The 24,894-nt window shown below is 43.6% G+C and overlaps 1 protein-coding gene across 1 annotated transcript; it reads left to right on the forward strand.

Moving 5' to 3' along the window:
* Nucleotides 1-9,080: 9,080 nt before the first annotated feature.
* On the forward strand, nucleotides 9,081-24,296 carry LOC110521077 (heterogeneous nuclear ribonucleoprotein U). The gene is made up of 14 exons (XM_036976097.1): nucleotides 9,081-9,717; nucleotides 10,684-10,798; nucleotides 12,922-13,001; nucleotides 13,243-13,382; nucleotides 13,829-13,928; nucleotides 14,202-14,314; nucleotides 16,234-16,497; nucleotides 16,714-16,833; nucleotides 18,249-18,377; nucleotides 18,672-18,840; nucleotides 19,281-19,559; nucleotides 19,794-20,200; nucleotides 20,454-20,717; nucleotides 21,918-24,296. The coding sequence occupies exons 1-14, from the start codon at nucleotides 9,261-9,263 to the stop codon at nucleotides 21,966-21,968; spliced, it is 2,688 nt and encodes an 895-aa protein (XP_036831992.1). The 5' UTR covers nucleotides 9,081-9,260; the 3' UTR covers nucleotides 21,969-24,296.
* Nucleotides 24,297-24,894: the final 598 nt, after the last annotated feature.

A 24,894-nucleotide genomic window follows, 5' to 3' on the forward strand; every position in this document is an offset into this window, starting at 1 on the left:
GGTTTTTGCGACTGCACTTGAAGAAACTTTCTTGAAATGTTCCATATTTCCTGACCTTCATTTCTTAAAGTAATGATAGACTGACGTTTGTTTTTGCTTATTTGAGCTGTTCTTGCCATAATATGAACATGGACTTTTACCAAATAGGGCTATCTTCTGTATACCACCCCTAACTTGTCAAAAGACAACTGACTGGCTCAAACACATTAAGAAGGAAAGAAATTCCACAAATTAACTTTTAACAAGGCACACATGTTAATTGAAATGCATTCCAGATAACTACCTCATGAAGCTGGTTGAGAGAATGTCAAAAGTGTGCAAAGCTGTCATCAAGGCAAAGGGTGGCAACTTTGAAGAATCTCAAGTATAAAATATATTTTGATTTGTTTAACACTTGTCTTGGTTACTACATGATTCCATGTGTTAGTTCATAGGTTTGACATCTTCACTATTATTCTACAATGTAGAAAATAGTTAAAATAAAGAAAAACCCTTGAATGAGTAGGTGTGTCCAAACTTTTGACTGGTACTGTATAATGTATCACTACAATGTATGCTCCTGCTTACTACATAGAAGACATTTCCAGAGAAAGTGATGCAGTGATCATCTTACCTTGCATGAGATATATTGAGGAATGACAAGGCTCAGTGCCTGTCTCTTCAGTGCAGCCACAGTCACGGTGCAATGCTCACAAATAACTTTTCCATCAGTTTTTCCGAACACTCCAACTTCCCAGCACGGTGGGTCCAACAGTGCCAAGTCCACTGGCACTTACAGGACCTCTGGATCCGATGCAAGGTCCCGCCAGAGACGTCCTGGATAGGACATCTGTCCTCGGACACAGAGCTCCATGAGGGGCGGTCTGTTGATTTCCAGTCCTCCTGCAATACTGTACCGCTCACAGTCTGAGTCTCAGAGTAGAATCTGGTTGATTTACATTGAGGAGCATCTGTTGTCTGTGAAATATACACAAATACCACCTTAATAAACGGCAGGCAAGAAAACAAACATGACTACACTCTTAGAAAAAAAGAGTTGAAAAGGGGTGTTTCGGCTGTCCCCATATGGGAACCCTTTTTGCTTCCAGATAGAACCCTTTTGGGTTCCATGTAGAATCCTCTGTGGAGAAGGTTCTACATTAAATCCCAAATGACTCTACCTGGAACCCAAAAAGTTTCCTCAAAGGTTTATCCTATGGTGACAGCAGGAGTACCTTTTAGGTTCTAGATAGCATCTTTTTTTCTGTGTCCCGTGATATCATCATAACATCATTTCAACCTAATGTTTTCAAAGCATATTAGTCATACAATAATAAGTATATACTTAGGCTGTGGGTTGCACAGTTCTATCTAAACAACTTAAGATAAATACTGATTTTTTAAAATTGTTTTAAGTAATATTAAATCAAGTGTCCTTTACCCAATACCTTCCGTTCCCTGCTGTGGGACATCTCTCCTTCTCGCTCCAAGTGAGAGATGCCATAGCAAAAGGTTACATAACGGAAAACTATGATGGAAAATGTAACAAAGGCAAAAACAAGGATAAAGGATATGCTGTCTACTTTAGTCAGTGTTCGGGTTTTTTGTACATGGGTAAAAAAATAAAATAAAGGAAAGATATTAAGCAATTATGTTATTTAACCCAGTATTCCAACTTGCACGTCTTGTCATGTTGAGCTAGTGGTGGCGGTGTGAATGAAGGTGCGTGTAATGTCAAAGCGCATCAAGAGGGAGAGCGCTCCCACCACAACTACTTATTGCTTTTCTTTGTGCATTCCCCTCGTTGTCCACATGGAGGCAGTGAAGTGCAAACTATAAACACAGCTAGAACGATAAGCCAGATATTTCACCAGATGTAAAAATGTGAAGCATCCGGTTGGAGTTTCCACTCCTTACCAAATATGGTGATGAGAGGGATATCACTGGCCGGTCGTGGGAGAAGATTGAGCGAGATGTTCTTTGGCCAATATTCTGCTAATTTTCTTATCGATGAAACAATTGATTTCGATAGTTTTCTGTTTCCAAAACTAGAATCTGAAAAAAAGAGAGTGGACTACGCTTTGTAGACTTTACCCTTTGCCAACGTTTTTTTTTATTTTAAATGCGTTGTTTAGGAGTGCAAGGTCAAACTGAGTTATTGCACACGCGCACTTTGCAGAGTAGGTGTTCCTTAACGAAAATATGCTAAATAAATGCCATTAGGTTCGCACTAGCTTGCGATTGGCTCTGCCCACCTCCTTGCGTGGTCTGACCGCTATGATGAATTTGCTCCCATTGGAAACGACAGGCTCTGGGTTAGTTATAAAACATCTTTGCTATAAACGTGGCACCCGAGTTTGCGGTCTGTATATGAAATCATCCGTATTCATGTCGAACGGTTCGTGCCTAACATAATGCTTGTTTAGATATTATAGGACATGTTTTCAAATTAGAAGATAAGTTATTGTAAGTGTGTCTAGAGGACATTCCATGAACCAGGGCTGTGTTCAGTACATAAAAACACGAGGAGGCTGGTGGTAGAATAGAACGGAGTGGTTTCCATACGTTTGATGTGTTTGATACCTTTCCAGTTACACCATTCCAGCCATTACAATGGGCCCGCCCTCCTTTAGCTCCACCCACCATCAAATCACATTTTATTTGTCACATACACATGGTTAGCAGATGTTAATGCGAGTGTTTGTCAAAATGCTTGTGCTTCTAGTTCCGACCATGCAGTAATATCGAACAAGTAATCTAACAATTTCACAACAACTACCTTATACACACAAGTGTAAAGGAATGAATAAGAATATGGACATAAAAATAAATGAATGAGTGATGGTACAGAACGGCATAGGCAAGATGCAGTAGATGGTATAGAGTACAGTATATACATATGAGATGAGTAATGTAGGGTATGTAAACATATAAAGTGGCATTGTTTAAAGAGGCTCGTGATACATGTATTACATACATTTTTTATTATTAAAGTGGCTGAAGTTGAGTCAGTGTGTTGGCAGCAGCCACTCAATGTTAGTGATGGCTGTTTAACAGTCTGATGGCCTTGAGATAGAAGCAGTTTTTCAGTCTCTCGGTCCCTGCTTTGATGCACCTGTACTGACCTCGCCTTCTGGATGATAGTGGGGGTGAACAGGCAGTAGCTCGGGTGGTTGATGTCCTTGATGATCTTTTTGACCTTCCTGTGACAGGTGTCCTGGAGGTGTCCTGGAGGGCAGGTAGTTTGCCCCCGGTGATGCGTTGTGCAGACCTCACCACCCTCTGGAGAGCCTTACGGTTGTGGGCGGAGCAGTTACCGTACCAGGCGGAGATACAGCCCGACAGGATGCTCTCAATTGTGCAACTGTAAAGGTTTGTGAGTGCTTTTGGTGACAAGCCAAATTTCTTCAGCCTCCTGAGGTTGAAGAGGCGCTGCTGCGCCTTCTTCACCACGCTGTCTGTGTGGGTGGACCATTTCAGTTTGTCCGTGATGTGTACGCCGAGGAACTTGAAACTTTCCACCTTCCCCACTAGTGTCCCGTCGATGTGGATAGGGGGCTGCTCCCTCTGCTGTTTCCTGAAGTCCACGATCATCTCCTTTGTTTTGTTTACATTGAGTTTGAGGTTATTTCCCAGCCTCCTCTGATAAAAATGTAATAGAATGTTCACGGAAACGGTGCTGTACTGAATGACCAGTTGAAACACAGGGAGGGGTTGGGTTGTAGCTTCAAAACACACCTCTTCCCTTTAAAGAGTAACTTTAATGAAACCAGATGTTTTAGACTTAGTTATAGTGAAAGACATCAATTCTGGTCATCATTTTTGCCAGTTTGTTGCAAAAGTGATATATTTTGGTAGTTTAGTAGTAAATCTCGCTCCTTTTGCCCCTAGCAGGTCAAATCTACCATTGAAATCGTGATGTGGAGTTGTTCAGTATGAAATACACTCCTGTGCTGTGCTGTGTGGTAACGCCCAATGATTTATATATAAACTAGATTACTAATACCTTTGTAAAATAGATTTTGGAAGCTATAGAAATTAATTTATTAATGTCTAAATTCACACATGTTTTTTATTTTACTAGGCAAGTCAGTTAAGAACAAATTCTTATTTTCAATGACGGCCTGGGAACAGTGGGTTAACTGCCTGTTCAGGGGCAGAACAACAGATTTGTACCTTGTCAGCTTGGGGGTTTGAACTGGCAACCTTCCGGTTACTAGTCCAACGCTCTAACCACTAGGCTACCCTGCCGCCCCAAATTTATTGCAAAGGCCAAATCGAGCACGGTGCCGCATCGCCATGCGCTTCCCAAATGTTGTAAGGATGCAGAGGGCTCCATATAGCGTTGTATAGCTCCACATCGACAAGATTGGTTGACTGTAGGTGAGGGTCCTTTATAAACACAAACTCACTTGCTTGACAACTTCCACCACAACAGCTCTGCGCCGCTATGTGAAGCGCAAGAAGTATGAAAGCCCTGACTTCTGCAGAAGTCCGTAAATGCTGCACGGCCAATGCAGACAGCAGATTGACCAGAGCCTTTAAGCAAGCAGTGCGACGTCCTTATACCCACACACTTCTAATTATGAAACGTGAAAGCATACCTGTGAGAGGGGATGCCTTGGTAGTACAGTCGTGGTCAAAAGTTTTGAGAATGACACAAATATTAATTTTCACAAATTCTGCTGCCTCAGTTTGTATGATGGGAATTTGAATATACTCCAGAATGTAATGAAGAGTGATCAGATGAATTGCAATTAATTGCAAAGTCCCTCTTTGCCATGCAAATGAACTGAATCCCAAAAAAAAAACATTTCCACTGCATTTCAGCCCTGCCACAAAAGGACCAGCTGACATCATGTCTGTGATTCTCTCGTTAACACAGGTGTGAGTGTTGACGAGGACAAGGCTGGAGATCACTCTGTCATGCTGATTGAGTTCGAATAACAGACTGGAAGCTTCAAAAGGAGGGTGGTGCTTGGAATCATTGTTCTTCCTCTGTCAACGATGGTTACCTGCAAGGGAACACGTGCCATCATCATTGCTTTGCACAACAAGGGCTTCACAGGCAAGGATATTGCTGCCAGTAAGATTGCACCTGAATCAACCATTTATCGGATCATCAAGAACTTCAAGGAGAGCGGTTCAATTGTTGTGAAGAAGGCTTCAGGGCCCCCAAGAAAGTCCAGCAAGCGCCAGGACCGTCTCCTAAAGTTGGTTCAGCTGCAGGATCGGGGCACCACCAGTACAGAGCTTGCTCAGGAATGGCAGCAGGCAGGTGTGAGTGTATCTGCACGCACAGTGAGAAGAAGACTGTTGGAGGTTGGCCTGGTGTCAAGAAGGGCAGTAAAGAAGCCACTTCTCTCCAGGAAAAACATCAGGGACAGACTGATATTCTGCAAAAGGTACAGGGATTGGACTGCTGAGGACTGGGGTAAAGTATTTTTCTCGGATGAATCCCCTTTCCGATTGTTTGGGGCATCCGGTATAAAGCTTGTCCAGAGAAGACAATGTGAGCGCTACCATCAGTCCTGTGTCATGCCAACAGTAAAGCATCCTGAGACCATTCATGTGTGGGGTTGCTTCTCAGCCAAGGGAGTGGGCTCACTCACAATTTTGCCTAAGAGCACAGCCATGAATAAAGAATGGTACGAACACATCCTCCGAGAGCAACTTCTCCCAACCATCCAGGAACAGTTTGGTGACGAACAATGCCTTTTCCAGCATGATGGAGCACCTTGCCATAAGGCAAAAGTGATAACTAAGTTGCTCGGGAAACAAAACATCGATATTTTGGGTCCATGGCCAGGAAACTCCTCAGACCTTAATCCCATTGAGAACTTGTGGTCAGATCCTCAAGAGGTTAGTGGACAAACAAAAACTCACAAATTCTGACAAACTCCAAGCATTGATTATGCAAGAATGGGCTGTCATCAGTCAGGATGTGGCCCAGAAGTTAATTGACAGCAGGCCAGGGCGAATTGCAGAGGTCTTGAAAAATAAGGGTCAACACTGCAAATATTGACTTTTTGCATCAACTTTATGTAATTGTCAATGAAAGCCTTTGACACTTATGAAATGCTTGTAAATATACTTCAGTATTCCATAGCAACATCTGACAAAAATATCTAAAGACACTGAAGCAGCAAACTTTGAAAATTTATATTTGTGCCATTCTCAACTTTTGGCCACGACTGTACACTTTGGTTTATTGGTTTTGGGTACTGTATAAAAACCTAACGCGTTGTTTTTTAAACTTTATTTAACTAGGAAAGTCAGATAAGAACAAATTCTTATTTTCAATGGCGGCCTAGGAAGAGTGGGTTAACTGCCTTGTTCAGGGGCAGAACGACAGATTTTAACCTTATCAACTCTGGGATTTGATCTTCAAGACGATAATCACTTTTTCTCCCAACACAATACCGCAATAAATGTGACATTGCGAATAATTTATTTTGCGGCCTGTTGTGGATTCAAATTTACACCATAAGTGGCAATAAATGTCAGGATTTAGGCACCTTATCACAGTGAGCTAACTCACAGTTCAGAGCTGTATTTATTTGTGCTTCACATACATTTATTATTAGAGCGTGGCAGTGGTCTTGTACCTGATCCCCCAAAATGTTGTGGATCATTTACACAACCCCAAAAGGAATATTTATGAGCAATTCACCCAACCACAACTTCTAACCTGAATGCATTTTTTGAAGATTTGAGGGGATTGGGCAACGACTGAAATTGGGGTCGAGAGTTAACCAAAATATGTCAGTCATTGCTTCAAGCCACACCCCGGGACACACACCAAATGGAGCAAATGTACCTCAAAGTATGTTCAAGAATGTACAAGAACATTTGGGGAAAATGTGCCATTCAGTAAATCGTTCCACAAAGTAGTAAACGTTCAAGTGAACTGAACTCTCCCCAAGCTGCCACAAAGTCATGTTGTGGGTTTTATGGTTGGAGTGTCTGGGAAGGAGTTGGAGTGATTCTCTGTGATCTTTTAAGGAGGAGTCTGGGAGAATCTCAATTGCATTCTCCTCGTGTCCTCTCTCCTCACCTCCTTCTCAAAACCCATTGGATGAGTAAGTGAGAGGTCGGCAGGAAGAGGATCTATTCTTAGAATGGTGGGAAGGCGGTCATTGTAAATGATAATTTTAGTTTTTTTATTTAACCTTTATTTAACTAGGCAAGTCAGTTAGGAACAAATTCTTATTTACAATGACAGCCTAGCCCAGCCAAACCCAGACAACGCTGAGCCAATTGTGCGCCACCCTATGGGAATGGAATTAATGGAACTGTATCAAACAACAAACATATGTAAACCATTACAATGAGCCCGTCCTCCTATAGCTCCTCCCACCAGCCTCCACTGTTCAGAATAGGTCTTTATGGACAGATAATTGAATACGTGTGTGTGTCCTTGGGGTCATTTTTAATGTACTTGTTTATTTTCATGGCTAAAAATGTAGCCTGCTGTGCTTGGAATCTCCAAAATGCACATAGACAGCTTGGATCATTAAGTTTGCCGAAGACAAAACAATTGTAGGCCTGATCACAGACAACGACAAGACAGCCTATAGGGAGGTCAGAGACCTCACCGTGTGGTGCAAGGACAACAACCTCTCCCTCAACGTGATCAAGACAAAGGAGATGATTGTGGACTACAGGAAAAGGAGGAGCAAACACTTCCCTGTTCTCATCGACGGGGCTGTAGTGGAGCAGGTTGAGAGCTTCAAGTTCCTTGGCGTCCACATCACCAGCAAACTAACATGGTCCAAGCACACCAAGACAGTCATGAAGAGGGCACGACAAAACCTATTCCCCCTCTGGAGACTGAAAATATTTCGTATGGGTCCTCAGATCCTCAAAAGTTTCTACAGCTGCACCATCGAGAGCATCCTGACGGGTTGCATCACTGCCTGGTATGGCAACTGCTCGGCCTCTGACTGCAAGGCACTACAGAGGATAGTGCATACGGCCCAGTACATCACTGTGCCGTATGTCAGTATCGTACCACCCTGCACACCACTGCTGGCTTGCTTCTGAAGCTAAGCAGGGTTGGTCCTGGTCAGTTCCTGGATGGGAGACCAGATGCTGCTGGAAGTGGTGTTGGAGGGCCAGTAGGAGACACTCTTTCCTCTGGTCTAAAAAATATCACAATGCCCCAGGGAAGTGATTGGGGACACTGCCCTGTGTAGGGTGTCATCTTTCGGGTGGGATGTTAAACGGGTGTCCTGACTCTCTGAGGTCATTAAAGATCTCATGGCACTTATTGTAGGGGTGTTAACCTCGGTGTCCTGGCTAAATTCCCAATCTGGCCCTCAAACCATCATGGTCACCTAATAATCCCCAGTTTACAATTGGCTCATTCATTCCCCTCCTCTCCCCTGTAACTATTCCCCAGGTCGTTGCTGCAAATGAGAATGTGTTCTCACTCAACTTACCTGGTAAAATAACAGATAAATAAAACTGGGGCCAAGCTTCCTGCCATCCAAGACCTCTGTACCAGCTGGTGTCAGAGGAAGGCCCTAAAAATTGTCAAAGACTCCAGCCACCCTAGTCGTAGGGTTAAATGTGGAAGACACATTTCAGCTGAAGGCATTCAGTTGTACAACTGTCTCGGTATCCCTCTTTCCCTTTCTACCCCCAAGCCATAAGACCCCTGAACATCTAATCAAATGGCTACCCAGACTATTTGCATTGCCCCCCCCCCCCCTTTTTTTACGCTGCTGCTACTCTGTTATTATCTATGCATAGTCACTTTAATTAGTATACCTACATGTACATATTACCTCAATTACCTAGATTAACCGGTGCCCCCACACATTGACTATGTACCGGTACCCTGTATATAGCCTCACTATTGTTATTTTACTGCTGCTCTTTAATAATTTGTTACTTTATTTCTTTTTTTGTGTATTTTTCTTAAAACTGCATTGTTGGTTTTCACTGTAAAGTCTCTACACCTGTTGTATTCGGCGCATGTGACAAATCAAATTGGATTTTATATTTCTTAGTCCTTTGAGCTGCTCTATCAGTTATTACGGTAATCCACGCCCATGTCCTTCCCCAACACTTGAATACGGGAGGGGTCTGGTACCACCATTTGCGCCGACAAGCCCTTCTGCCATTGAAAAGTGCTAGTAACGCTACTGCCATTTGGCGCAGTTAAATACAGCTAGCAGCTACATCAATTTGCATAGCGTGGCGTCCTTACAGAATTTCCCATATTTGTCATTTTAAATCGTGTTTCAGTTTAGTATTTTTATACAGATATAAAAATGAGTTCAATTAACGTAAAAAAACTGAAAGTTAACGAGTTGAAGGACGAGCTGAAAAAGCGTCAGCTGTCGGACAAGGGGCTGAAGGCCGAGTTGATGGACCGGCTGCAGGCCGCGCTTGACGAAGAGGCCCTGGCTGGAGATGATCCCATTGGGCTGGAGGCCGCGGAGGGAGGCAGCTCTGGGGCCGCTGATGATCAAGAGGACATGGGGGAAGACGAAGAAGACGACGAGGATCCGGTCGAAGAAAGCATGGAGGCCAACGAGGAGGAGGAGAATGGAAACGGAGAGGGAGACCCCGCCGTAGAATGCGAGGAGAACGCGGCTCAGGAGGACGACGAAATGGGCGAGGTGGAAGATGAAGACATGGATCCAATGTTGAAGGAAGGTGTGGACGACATGGAGAAAATAACGTTAGACGCAGAGGATGGTGAGCCTGGAGATCAGCCAGCAGAGGGTGAGTCGCTGGTTCCATTTGAAAATCCCTGGACTGGTTGTCACGTTTTTTGCTATACGGGGTGTTTTCGTGAAGCCGGATTGATGTATATTGATTAGATAGGCTAGTGTAGCTAGCAAATTGGGGTAATATTGTTTAACTTGGTCCTAACGTACTGCATGGAGACTACCATTGGACTCACGCTTGATGTAATTTTCGCTGAATGGGTGGTTAGCATAGCTAACATAGTTAGCATTCTTTTGTGTAGTTGCTAACTAGAATAGCTAGCTCGCGATTCTAGCGGACGGTGAACAATATTCTGCAGGCGCTGGTGGGCTCGTGGTTCTAAATGGTTAACTATATGACTCGGAGTATCCTAAATTCCTATACAAACGGGTTCTCAAACTGGTTCTAGAAACGTAGCTAAAGGCAAGTATTTGAAAACAGTAGTTGGCTAGTTATCTGATTTAGATAACACTAGCTGGCTAAGATATTTTGAATGAACGAGCAAGAAGTGGCTAACTAGCTTTTAAGCTAACTAGCTAGTTAGTCGCGAATGCTATTGTGGGGGAAGGGGGTCAATCAAAAATAGTCTGCAGTTGTTTTTTTTTTGTCTGACTTGTCGCAGTATGCTATTGTATTGACCGCAACATCTGAGACGGGTGGACAATGGTCTATTTCCCTGACCTTTTTTAATTAATAGTAACTCTAACCGTAGCTGGGTTATTGTACCCATTTTACTGTGTTTAACGTTACATCTCCTCACATATGTCCTCCAATTGTTGGCCGGCTACAATGTAACCAACCTTACTCCCTGGTCAAAGCAGCCTTAGCCTTCTACTGTCTTCCATCACATTCAATGAAAGTAATGAGGTCCTAATGGACTAGTAGTTAGTCATCTGTGTGGGCTAACCCTACCACAGTCACAGTGCGACCTATCCTTTCAATAAAGGAGCACCTCATTATATTTTTCTTTTATTTCCAAAGGGGATGCGGACAAAGACACGAATGCTGATCAGAAGAATAAGAAGGGTGTTAAGAGACGCCGGGAGGAACATGGAAGGGGCTACTTTGAATTTATTGAAGAGAACAAATACAGCTGGTAAGGATGGGAGACAAAATGGCCTTTGGTATGTCTGAAGCGCCATCACAGCTATGTGAACTGTATTGGCTTTAAGCGCCAATGCATTAACTAGCGACAAAACCCTCACTTAACTTACTTTTGTCAACATTACTTAAGATTCATACATGTTTGAATTGAGGGTCATCCCTGGCTTTTAAATGAACCTTACCATTTAACCCATGCAGTGACCACATGCACCCCTAAATGGACTGCATAATATAGCAAGAGGAATGAACAGTAATGTTCTATTGTTCCCCATTCGGTCTCATTGTGCAGGAAGGTTTACTGTGTACACTGACAAGGTGACGCAACACTGCTAAAAAAATAAATGCATGAGAGAGTAGTGGGGGGTTGCGTAAGGGTACAAGGATGTAGAACTTTTTCCTGGACGCTCGAGTTGCAGATTGGTACTCTCCACGGACTGCTCATTGTTCCTGCTCGCATAGTATTTGTCTTTTCTGATTGTCTCTCTCCACTTTGTCATTTTATTCAGTGTGGTTGATGTTTTTTTTTACAGGAATGCTTTCTCGCCGTACAGTCACACTGTGCATCATGAGCTGGTTTCCAGGGTACTTCAAAGTACTTCAAATGGAGATTCCATTGAGCTTTTTAGTCCAAGACTTGATCTGTCTGGGAAACCGCCTCCATGTTTATCTGGAACTATATTTGTTTTTTTCATTGACCAAGTGGACTGTTATCTTGTCATCAAGATGTCACTCTAGCCCAGGTTTCTTCAACCCTGTTCCTGGAGAGCTATCCTCCTGTAGGTTTTCATTTTAACCCCAGTTGTAACTAACCTGGTTCAGTTTATCAACCAGCAAATTATTTGAATCAGGTGCGGTAGATGAGGGTTGTACTGAATTTACAGGACAGTAGCTCTCCAGGAACAGGGTTGAAAAAACCTGCTCTGACTGGTGTAAACTAAGAAACCATTGACTGTGCAGCAGAGGCCTTAGTAGCTTTTGGCTAAATCAATCATGGAATCGCCATCGCACCACCCTGGATAACCTCTGGCAAGACTATATGATCCTTGGTCTGAGTGCAGTCTGACTAATGTGTGGATAAGCCAAAGATGGTGCAATTAGTGGTTCCCCGACTACATATATAGTCAGGTGTAGTGTGGAGAGAAAAACGTGCAAACAAATTTACCCACTCACTACTGTCAGTCGCTCTGGGTAAGAGTGTCAGCTAAATGATTAAAATACAAATGACCACTTCATTTACATTTTAATCTAAGCACAGTGCATTTGAGGACAGAGTAAAATTACCAACCCAAGCAGTGTTGGTACAAATGTGAATTAACCCCCCCCCCCCCCCCCACGTGACTTATCTCTTGTTCTAATTGGTGCAGAGACTCACATTTTCTATCAATGCTACATTATGGTGTTTCTCTTCCTGTGCCCGGGGCAGTGTTTAATCCCGGGGCAGTGTTTAATCCTGCAAAGGCTTCCGTCTACATCCTGTGGACAGACATTTATCCTCATGTTGTAATCCTCGCCAGTGTAAATATTTGTAGGCTAGTTTTATAAACAACTCTTCCCCCTGGGAAACGGCTTGATTCTGTTTCTGAATTCCTTCAAGTTTTAAGTCAGTGTAGCACAATATTCAGCTTGTTGTCCCTAGAGCCTCTCTGTTCCATGACCATGGGGCTGCAGATTTCACCTTTAGTGAGAGAAGCTCCACACAGTTAAATACATCCAGCATCTTTTTATCCTTCTTGACCCTACCAGGAATATCCACAGCCATAAACACAGTTTCTGCACACAAGAAGGCCTATTGGCTATTAAGGCTTTTTATAATAAGAAATATAGCCCCTAGGACTATTTATTTATTAATAATAATTATCCATCTCTTTGAGGCATCAGTGGACCACTGCAGGTATGTATTTGTCTTGTCGTGATTTCTTTAAAATACACCGGACCCCAGAAGCTTAAATGTTGGAGTTCTATTTCCGCCCATATTCTTCTGGACTATTTCCATCGATGCCCTCTTCTTCAGAGAGGTCATCCCAACCGGATGGCCACCCTGGTAGGGCATTCTGGTTCCGTGCGACAGGTTCTAATTCTCTGACATTGTTACTGACTGGCTTTGTTCTCTTTCAGGTCTAGTCTCAAGTCTCCACTGCCACCCCTGGAAGAGGAAGATGAAGAGTTTGACGATACAACAGTCTGCCTGGACAACTGTGAGTGATGTTTGGTGTATAGCGTGGCCGACAGTGCTGGGTTTATTTAATGACTCTACAAACGCCTGCTCAGAAGCCATAGCTCCACCTCGCTGTCTGTTTGCCATGTCGTTCAATATTCTCACGTCTCTTCTAGTGTATAGGAATACGGCTTAAAGACAAATGTGATGGGACACACTATATGGCATGTCAGGGAACTGAGAAGATAACTGAATAATTGATGCGTTTTTTTTGTCATCAGATAACTGCGACCTGCACTTCAAGGTGTCCCGGGACCGGTACAGCGCGTCCTCTCTCACCATGGAGAGCTTTGCCTACCTTTGGTCTGGGGGCAGGGCCTCGTACGGCCTGACCCAGGGCAAGGCCTGTTACGAGATGAAGGTAAGGAGAAACACTGCTTCTCTTGTCTAGCCCAGTTGTCATTTCATTAGTAATTATGAATTCGTAATGTTTTGACCTCAGAAACCCATAATCATTTTTCTCTATTTTATAATATAAATGCGCCATCAGATTTTATCACCTAGTTGTGCCCTCAAATTGCTATTTATTTATTTCAGCTTTATTTAACCAGATAGGCCATTTGACGACAAGTTGTCATTTCCAACTGTAACCTGGCCAAGATAAAGCAAAGCAGTGCGACAAAAACAGCACTTACACATAAACAAACACAGTCAATAACACAATAGAAAAATCAATGTACAGTGTGTGCAAATGTAGGGAGGTAAGAAAATAAATAGGCCATAAAGGCAAAATAATCACTATTTAGTGTTAACAATTTATTTGTAAGCCATCGTACTAACATTACCAATGTATTATTGTGGTTCTAGTTAACTGAGAAGATTCCAGTGAAGCACATCTTCAGTAAGAACATGGAGGTCCATGAGGTCCAGGTTGGATGGTCCATGGCCACTGGCAGTCTGCTCCTCGGTCAGTATTATCATTCTATAGGGTTTTTTCTCCAAAAATAGAATGGTTCTTATGGGGTGTTGGCGCTCTCTAAAGGCTGTTAGGAAGCATGACATGTAACTTGAAATGATATAGCCTGTTTCAGTTGTAGTTTGCAAGGTGACTATGAAATGAGTGCAGAAACACTGAAATCCAGAAATAATTTCATGATACATTTCTAATTCTCTACTTTTAGTTCCCTGAACCAGTCAACTGTGTATCATGTCTGATGTGAGTTGTATTGTGTCATTGCAGGTGAGGAGGAGCATTCTTATGCCTACTCTGGCAAAGGCAAGAAGACTACCAACTGCGTGACTGAAGATTTTGGAGAGACTTACGATGAGAACGACGTCATCTGCTGCCTCATCGTAAGTAGCCGGCCTCCATTTATTTGTAATAGTTGCCATAATGTAAATGGACAGGCCGATTTTAAAATTAATTTTATGTCAAGAATTCCTCATCAATGAGGCAAACGCACACAAAGTATTTATTTATATGAAAACATGATTGGTCTGCCACACCCTCTGTTCATAAAGTAAAACATTTCCACCTAAACCGGTTTGACGACTTCCTTGTTGGTACCAAACATTTTGACCTGTCAATGTTCCATTGAAACTACAAGCTTAAATATATATGTATTTTGATATATATATATATATATATTACACACACACACACACTGCTCAAAAAACTAAGGGGAACACTAAAATAACACATCCTAGATCTGAATGAATGAAATTCTTATTAAATACTTTTTTCATTACATAGTTGAATGTGCTGACAACAAAATCACACAAAAATGATCAAAGGAAATCAAATGTATCAACCCATGGAGGTCTGGATTTGGAGTCACACTCAAAATTAAAGTGGAAAACCACACTACAGGCTGATCCAACTTTGATGTAATGTCCTTAACAAGTCAATGAGGCTCAGTAGTGTGTGTGGCCTCCACGTGCCTGTATAACCTCCCTACAACGCCTGGGCATGCTCCTGATGAGGTGGCGGATGGTCTCCTGAGGGATCTCCTCCCAGACCTGGACTAAAGCATCCGCCAACTCCTGGACAGTCTGTGGTATTGGTGGGTGGAGAGAGACATGATGTCCCAGATGTGCTCAATTGGATTCAGGTCTGGGGAACGGGTGGGCCAGTCCATAGCATCAATGCCTTCCTCTTGCAGGAACTGCTGACACACTCCAGCCACATGTCTAGCATTGTCTTGCATTAGGAGGAACCCGGGGCCAACCGCACCAGCATATGGTCTCACAAGGGGTCTGAGGATCTCATCTCGGTACCTAATGGCAGTCAGGCTACCTCTGGCGAAGCACATGGAGGGCTGTGCGGCCACCCCACACCATGACTGACCCACCGCCAAACCGGTCATGCTGGATGATGTTGCAGGCAGCAGAACGTTCTCCACGGCGTCTCCAGACTGTCACGTCTGTCACGTGCTCAGTGTGAACCTGCTTTCATCTGTGAAGGGCACAGGGCGCCAGTGGCGAATTTGCCAATCTTGATGTTCTCTGGCAAATGCCAAACGTCCTGCACGGTGTTGGGCTGTAAGCACAACCCCCACCTGTGGACGTCGGGCCCTCATACCACCCTCATGGAGTCTGTTTCTGACCGTTTGAGCAGACACATGCACATTTGTGGCCTGCTGGAGGTCATTTTGCAGGGCTCTGGCAGTGCTCCTCCTTGCACAAAGGCGGAGGTAGCGGTCCTGCTGCTGGGTTGTTGCCCTCCTACGGTCTCCTCCACGTCTCCTGATGTACTGGCCTGTCTCCTGGTAGCGCCTCCATGCTCTGGACACTACGCTGACACACAGCAAACCTTCTTGCCACAGCTCGCATTGATGTGCCATCCTGGATGAGCTGCACTACCTGAGCCACTTGTGTGGGTTGTAGACTCTGTCTCACGCTAGAGTGAAAGCACCGCCAGCATTCAAAAGTGACCAAAACATCAGCCAGGAAGCATAGGAACTGAGAAATGGTCTGTGGTCACCACCTGCAGAACCATTCCTTTATTGGGGGTGTCTTGCTAATTGCCTATAATTTCCACCTGTTGTCTATTCCATTTGCACAACAGCATGTGAAATGTATTGTCAATCAGTGTTGCTTCCTAAGTGGACAGTTTGATTTCACAGAAGTGTGATTGACTTGGAGTTCCATTGTGTTTGTGTTCCCTTTTTTTGAGCAGTGTGTGTGTGATATAGATGTGTGTGTATATATGTGTGTGTATATGTGTATATATGTATATGTATGTATATGTATATAATTATTTTCTATTGCAGAACTTTGAGGGCGAGGAGGTGGAGATTTCCTTTTCTAAGAATGGTAAGGAGCCAGTTGTGGCCTTCCAGGTCAGTAAGGAGTCCCTGGCAGGGAGAGCTCTCTTCCCACATGTCATCTGCCACAACTGTTCTGTGGAGTTCAACTTTGGCCAGATGGAAACACCCTACTTCCCCCAGCCAGAGGGCTACACCTTCCTGCAGCAGGTCGCCATGGACGACCGTGTACGCGGACCCAAGGGACCCAACACCAAGAAGGAGTGTGAGGTAACTATGGGAACCCATAACGTCACTGGCAGTGACTTGTTTGACACGAAGGCCTCCCTAGCAATGGGATCTATCCTTGGGTTCAACCAATATTTCAGAATAAACGTCTAGCAAAATGTAACAGATACAAAAAATAAAACATGCCTTTTTCTCACATGTATGTGCATAACTCCTACCATCGTTACTGATCTGTTGTGTATGTGTGTGTTATTTTAGGTGATTGCTATGGTAGGCCTGCCCGGCTCAGGAAAGACCACCTGGGTGAACAAGCACATCCAGGAGAACCCTGGGAAATATTACATCCTGGGCAGCGACACCATCGTGGAGAAGATGATGGTCAGTGTTTTGACTCATGGTGTTTGGAGCCTCCAGTATTTTAGAATGTGTTCTCTCTGTACTGTTCTGAGAATGGGGTTCTAGTTGTCTGTCAATTTAGTTTGGATAGGACTGGAAGTTAATTTCACAATGTTCCCTAAAAAAAACATGTAGGCACTGAACAAATTTCAGGTCTGAGCGCAAACTTGAATGTTGTGAAAATTCTTTGCAACTTCCAGCACACGTTTACTGTGATCAGAGGCTGTACCTGCTTTAAGTTAGTTTTAGACAGTGGTCAAGTAGGCTACTATAGCTATTTCATTATAATGTAGACCAGAGTGGCCAACCATCAAAAACAATGGAGAAAATGCATCCATAACATTTTAACACGGAAATAGCTGTACAATCATTCAGCCTACATTAACCTGTTTATCCACTTGTATATCGGACAAGGAGGTGACAATGTTGTTTGATGCAAGAAACCACTTTCCAAATAAAATGCATTATTAATCCCATACCATTATTACAGAATCAGACACATTATGCTACCCTCTTCCTATTGGCTACATAGATTATTCAAACCTGTCTCAAAATACAACCCTGCCCTTTAAGACAAAGACCTGTACATGTTTTGTTCTCTTCAAATCAAATGTATTTATAAAGCTCTTCTTACATCAGCTGATATATCAAAGTGCTGTACAGAAACCCAGCCTAAAACCCCAAACAGCGAGCAATGCAGGTGTAGGGCGCAATCCCTCCACCATTGCTGACTACAAATGATCTATAACTGGGCTAATAACTCACTAACTAGCTATGGATGTGAACAAAATGTTCATACGTGACTACATGCAGCTCTCACTTCGCTCTCAAAACAACTGCATCGACTCACGACCACTCATGCTGTAAACGCATTCCAGCTCAAAGTGAGTGGCACAGATCCACATATGGCAATGGTCTATTTGCATATAGGCCTACTGCAGCTCTGATTGGTTATGCTGCACTGGTTTGTGTAGAGTACGGTTTGATTCGTGCATGTCAATACAATAGAATCCTACTCCGATGCGTTCTGCCTACAACAGTCTCTTGCATAGTTTCTGCATACCAAGTCTTGCAAAGTTAATTTTGTTTCGGTATGTTGCTTTGAAAGTGACTCTTGCATTGATTTGAACACAATTCCCAAAGTAAGGGGATAGGTTGATAGTTTTAACTAAGGGGGAGAACTCTGAACGTCACTCAAATTTCTAATCTCGTGCTTCTCTGTGCGGGCTGATATTTATTCTGCGTCGCAGTCCTGGGGGAGCTGTGCGCAGCTTAGAGGGAACATTGGTCCGATCCTAATGGTTGTATAAGCAGTCCCTGGTCATTTGGCACGGTAATAACCTGTCTTATGTATATGTGGTATCTTGTGGCACAGCTATTCATTTTTCTCTGTGTAGATTGGCAGCTTGAAGCGTCAGGCGAAGGACACAACTAAGCTCACGGCCATTTCCCAGCGTGCTCCTCTCTTCCTGGGCAAGTTCATTGAGATCGCTGCTCGCAAGAAGAGGAACTATATCCTGGACCATGTATGTCTTCATATTCTATACAATCACAGCCAATGATTTCATACACTTTAAACTGACCTTTTAGTCTGTCGTATTGTGAATAAAGTATTAATCTTTGAATATACATGGAACAAACGGTATACTGTAAGTAAATACTGATGCGTACGTCATGATATAGGGTAGAAAGGCTTGTATGAGAGACAGTCTAGCACTGGCCTATATAAAGTGCCAACAAAGCAGCCCAAATCCTTTTTATTTCTACTCCCACAATCAGTCAACATTATTAGTCATTTCCCCCATCCTTCCTCTCCCCAGACCAACCTGTCTGCCCCAGGCCAGAAGAGGAAGATGTGTCTGTTTGCTGGGTACCAGCGGAAGGCTGTGGTGGTCTGCCCCTCAGACGACGACTACAAGGAGAGGGCCCAGAAGAAAGCAGAGAGCGACGGCAAAGACGTGCCCGAGCACGCTCTCCTCAAAATGAAAGGTAACAACGTGAGCTACTATACTAATTGTTAAAAGTAGACTGGCCTCCTGTGCTAAAAAGCTAGCTATTGTTATCACTAATCCAGAAGCCTTCAGGAAGTTGTAGTAATACGGTAAGGACACGTACACTGATTTTAACCTCCAAAAAAACGGACTCGTTTTCATATAAGGATGGCTAACCCCTCGACGCTTTGCCCAGTCGTGGCTGTCAGTGTCACAAGTGGCCACATCAGGGGGGGCAGAGCGACCCTCTCCTAAACTCTGTCGGGGGCACTACCCCTGCCTCTGGACCTGGTGGGAAGAACACAGCCCTTTCCATGATCCTTCATCACTTCAAATCTATTTGTTTTTGTTATGGTGAACATCATAAGCTATTATTCATTCACTAGTCTTTCATTGGGGCTGTTACTTGACCATCGTTTAATGGCTCTTCTCGTGTAGGATTCTTCACCCTGCCAGAGGAGGGCGACAGCTTCGCTGAGGTGAGCTACGCTGAGCTGCAGAAGGAGGAGTCCTCCAAGCTAGTGGAGCAATACAAGGAGGAGAGCAAAGCGGCCCTGCCGGCTGAGAAGAAGCCCAACCAGGGGGCCTTGACCCCCAATAGAGGAGGTGTTGTCCGGGGTGGAGGCAGAGGCAAGAACCAGTTCAACCGTGGAGGAGGACCCGGCCAGAGAGGAGTTGTACGAGGAGGCTTCCAGCAGAGGGGCAACTTCAGAGGAGGTGGGTTGTTGGCCATATTGGTCAGTTTTAGCCTAGCAACCAATTGCTAAAATGTTCCTTGTTTTGTGTGCACTTATCTGATAGAACTGGACAGGTGAAGTCCAATCAAACCACTTTTTCCAATCAAAGGCCTCTGCCCTTACACTTGAATTTCTCCTTTAATTATTGAGTAGTAGAGAAATGGCTTCCTAATCATTAAAGATGTGTGTGTCCAACATGTCTGCCCCCACCCAGCTCCAGGTCCTCGTGGTGGGTTCACTCGCCCCCCTCGAGGCTTCATGCCCCCTCCAGCCTTCAGGGGTGGATTCGCCAACCGGGGCAACTTCAACAGGGGCGGCGGCCTCATGGCCCCCCAGCGTGGGGCCCCAAGAGGGGGACCAATTAGGGGCAACATGGGCTACAGAGGTGGAGCCATGAACAGGGGCGGTCCACCAATGAACAGAGGTGGAGCCAACATGAGCCGGGGAGGTGGAGCCAACATGAGCCGGGGAGGTGGAGCCAACATGAGCCGGGGAGGTGGAGCCAACATGAGCCGGGGGGGTGGAGCCAACATGAGCCGGGGGGGTGGAGCCAACATGAGCCGGGGGGGTGGAGCCAACATGAGCCGGGGCGGCGGAGGAAACAGGGTCAACTTTAACCAGGTGGGTTGGGTTGATGCAATGGAGAAATACACATTGGTCCTGCTTTATTTGAATATTCCCCTATAGAGGGTGTGCAGATGCTCAAACGATCGACTGCAACTTGTTGATATTAGCAACTTGCTAGGATTAGGGTTGGTGGATAGTTGAACATTTCTGAACCATCTTTAGGAGACTATCCAAATAGTGTTAGAAAAGGTTAATGTTACCATAGTGAATTGAATAGGGAGATGTTAATAAGTGTGTTCCCTCCCAGGGGTTCCAGCCCAGAGGAGGCAGCAGCCGTGGAAACTTTGGCAATAAGAGCAGCGGATTTGGTGATGGCAGGAATGCTGGAGGTCGTGGTGGCGGATTTGGGGACAGTAGAAACTCTGGAGGACGTGGCGGGGGATTTGGGGACAACAGGAACGCTGGAGGACGTGGCAGGGGATTTGTGGACAGCAGGAATGCTGGAGGACGTGGAGGCTTTGGTTTCGGCATGGACAAGGCTCAGGCCTTCAACCAGAGCTGGCAGCAAGGGGTGAGTTTCTGTTTGATGTCAAAGGGCAAATCCTAACTTGTTAGCCTTGTACTACTAATTGATACCACTGACTTTGTTGGTAACTGCTTTGAGGGAAAATGTACATGTGGTTCTGACCTAGTTACACTAAAAAAGTATGTGGACATGTGCTTGTTGAACATCTCATTCCAAATTCATGGGCAGTAATATTGAGCTGGTCCCCCCTTTGCCGCTATAACAGCATCCCCTCTTCTGGGAAGGCTTTCCACTAGATGTTGGAACATTGCTGCGGGTCCTTGCTTCCATTCAGCCACGAGCGTTAGTGAACTAATGTTGGACGATTAGGCCTAGCTCGCAGTCGGCATTCCAATTAATCCTAAAGGTTTCCGAGAGGATTGAGGTCTGGGCTCTGCGCAGGCCCTCAAGTTCTTCTACACTGATCTTGACAAACCATTTCTGTATGGACCTCGCTTTGTGCATGGAGGCATTGTCATGCTGAAGCAGGAAAGGTTCTTACCCAAACTATTGCCACAAACTCAGGGGCCTAACCCAAACCATGAAAAACGTCCCCAGACCATTCCTCATCCACCAAACTTTACAGTTGGCACTATACTTTCAGGCAGGTAGTGTATTCCTAGCATCCGCCAAACCCAGACTGCTAGATGGTGACGCGTGATTCATCACTCCAGAGAATGCTTTTATACTGCTCCAGAGTCTAATGGCTTTACACCACTCCAGCTGACGCTTGGCATTGCACATGCACTTAGGCTTGTGTGCGGCACCTCGGCCATGGAAACCCATTTCATGAAGCTCCTGACAAACAGTTCTTGTGCTGACGTTGCTTCCGGAGGCAGTTTTGGAACTTGGTGATGAGTGTTTCAATCGAGGAGCATGTTTGGCCTACCACTTCGCTGCTGAGCCGTTGTTGCTCCTAGATGTTTCCGCTTCACAATAACAGCACTCAGTTGACTGGGGCGGCTCTAGCAGGGCAGAAATTTGCCGAACTGACTAGTTGGAAAGGTGGCCTCCTATGACTGTGCCACATTGACAGTCACTGAGTAAGGTATGCTCGATTTAATACACCTGTCATCAATGGGTGTGGCTGAAATAGCCAAATCCACTCATTTGAAGGGTGTCCACATACTTTTGTCTGTATATATATATTTGTTTCTATTTTATTTATTTCTGTCTGCGTCTAACTCCCTGTATCTCTGTCCCCAGTTATGGAACCAGAAGCCATGGAGACAGCAGTATCAGCCAGGATACTATTAAAGACTTTCTGATCAAAAGGACTGGTGGAAAATAATGGAAACTCACCACGAGCCACAGACGTCCGTCTCTCCCACCACCTGTTTTTTTTCTAGAACCAACTTTTAAATTAAAAACAAAAAATACGACAAGACTATGGAGCAACATTCCACATGAGGAAAGGAGTCTCTTTGAAGCTTTATGGGTTTTTTCATTTGATTTTGTACATTTTATGATATTTTTCCAAATTTTAAAGAAATCCCATGCTTTTAAAAAATCCCATGTTTGAGAAATATACCACAACATTTTTGCTCTGCTTCAGTGAAATGTTTGAAAGATTTTCATGGTTGTGCTTTTCTTTTTCTTTTTTTTACTAAATGTAAATATTGTTTGTTGTATAAGGAGTGAGAACACTTACTAACTGAAAGGAACCATCTTTTGAGGCATGGTAGCAATATTATTGTTAGTGATTGTATATGTAGTCCGTAAGCAACAAACAGTTATTTTGCGTCAAACGCCATTATTAGATTTGTCTATTGTTATTTTTCATTATAACGTCAAGCATGTAATCTAAACTCCATAGATCTACAATAAACAACATATTTGCTTTTTTACAAACTTCTATGGCTTATGACTTTTAATTGAGTTCAAAGGTTACCTAAAGTACCTTTTGAATGGGCAATGGCCTGGTTTGCTACTTCAAACAACAAGGACATCCGCCCTCATCTCACCACAGTTGGCGCTTCACATTATGCTACCTATTGATGTAATTCATCCATCATTGATGCACAACTAGCTTTTCTTTCCATCTTCAATGATGCAAAAGATTCCCAATAAGAATAAACTAAGAGCGACTAGGGGTGTATTCCCTAGGGAGCAAGTTAAACGGGGAGGGAGCTTTTGAAACCGGAGTTCCTCCAATAGAAACTAGTTTTTCGTTGCAAATGTTTTCAGTTTTTGATGACACCCCTGTTCATCTGGATGCATTGTACTTTAAATAACTTTTTGAGCAAAGTCATTTCTATAGGACAGTTTCCGTAGGATATTGGAAGCCATTTTAGCACTACATTATGCCTTTGATATTGTCATTTTGTGAATTGTATATGTCTTGATATTTAGGGCACATTACTGATTGTGGAACCTGACGAGGCTTGCTTCTCGGGTGTAGATTGAAGTGTACTTTTAATTTTTCCATATGTTTATTTGGTGTTGTGGCATTTTTATAACCTGGTTAAGCTTTGATTGCTGCGTTTGTAAATAAGACTACACATTAGGCTAGTCCTACATGACCAAACAAAACATTTCCCCATTGTTTACGTTTAATGTTCTGTGCTATTTGAACCTAGCCTGATTGCCAGTCTGTGCTATCATGCCAACTCCTTGTCACTCATTGTCAATGGGAGATGGCAAGAGCACAAACATCTGGGACCAGGCTAATTTAAACCACTGTTTTAATGGAAGAGTATATCAATTATGTGGCTGGTTTAGCACATGTTCAACACTCAGTTGTATGCTATATTGAAAATGGGTGGTGGTAAAAACTACAGCAGTTTGCATTTACACCAGCAAATAAAGGGCTACGTCATGTCAGTGTATACCCACCAATACCCTCACTGATACTAGATGTGAGTGACATTGAAACATTCAAAAACTCTCCTTCTGTAGTGTGTGTGTGTGTAATGGAGGTTCCAGAGACCTGAAGACTTGCGTTAACTCCCGAATGCTACAGCGTTGGCTTAAGATCAGTGGGCTAACAGTCTTGTCACACAGACGATCCAGGTTCAAACCAAGTCAGAGTCATATGGTTAAGTTGTGTGAACCCTCTGATCAAATGAATTGGTGGCGGTGTAGCTGGACAATGGCAGCTCTTACATTTAACCTCATGCAGCTCAGGCCGAGTAGCCTACCAGCAGTGTTAAAGTGATGTGTGTTCCGCTATAACATTGTTTCTAGATCACTGAAAACCATTGTATTGTGAGTCCATTTTGTGATTGTTTCATTAGCTTATTTAACATTTTATGAACATGGTGTACTGTATATAGTTGACCACCGTTTTTCTTCTCTATCATTCCAAATTGTATGGATGACCATGAACTGATTTCCGTTATGCTTCGTGATAAAGCAAGTGAAAAATAACAACCAAACAGATACATTTTTCATTAAAGTCATTTGTTTCAGCAATGTGTATTACTTTAACTGAGTACTATTCAATTTAATATACTCATTAAGTTGTAGGTAACTTTTGGCTTATCTCCCTGCTGAGATCTCTCTTTTTATTGAAAAAATGTTTTGATATTTTGTGTTTCAGTTATGTTTTTCAAGTATTTTTGTCAATAAAGTGAATGACACTGATGAAATTGATTTTTTTTTTATTATACAAAATAGAGCTTCTCCATCAATCTCCAAGGGGAGGTTTCCTGGACACAGTTAATCCTAGTACAGGACTAAAAATATTCATTTAGAATCTCCATTAAAAGTACTTTTTAGTCCAAGATCAGGCTTAATCTGTTTCTGAGAAACCTGCCCTTAAGGTTATATCTGAACGTGATGTAAAAGGAAACCTAGCTGTCTATTGCTGCTGAATCTAACATTTCAGAAGTCTGGATGACACCAGCTGCTTTTCCAAACCAGGAGCACACAACAGGGTGCCTGGGATTGTCTCCTGGTATTGACTTTGATATGTGTACCCAGACTGCCCTCAGCTCTAAAGCCTTATGTACCCCATTAAAATGACAAGACCCCCCTCGCAGGCTGCAAATTGAGCCTTGATATTGTCTATAGAGTTCTCTTCACAGGACTATGTCTGAGGCCTATTTATCTGCTAAACCAGATGTAAACATGGAGCTGTAAATATGCGCTCTGAGATTTTGTGACAGTGTCTGCTCCCTATTGGAAGCAAACAGCCAGCACACTCAGTCAGGAAGCCGATGCTCGACAAATCTGTTTAACC

Source organism: Oncorhynchus mykiss, chromosome 4, assembly GCF_013265735.2.
Source record: "Oncorhynchus mykiss isolate Arlee chromosome 4, USDA_OmykA_1.1, whole genome shotgun sequence".
NCBI classification, from domain to species: Eukaryota; Metazoa; Chordata; class Actinopteri; order Salmoniformes; family Salmonidae; genus Oncorhynchus; species Oncorhynchus mykiss.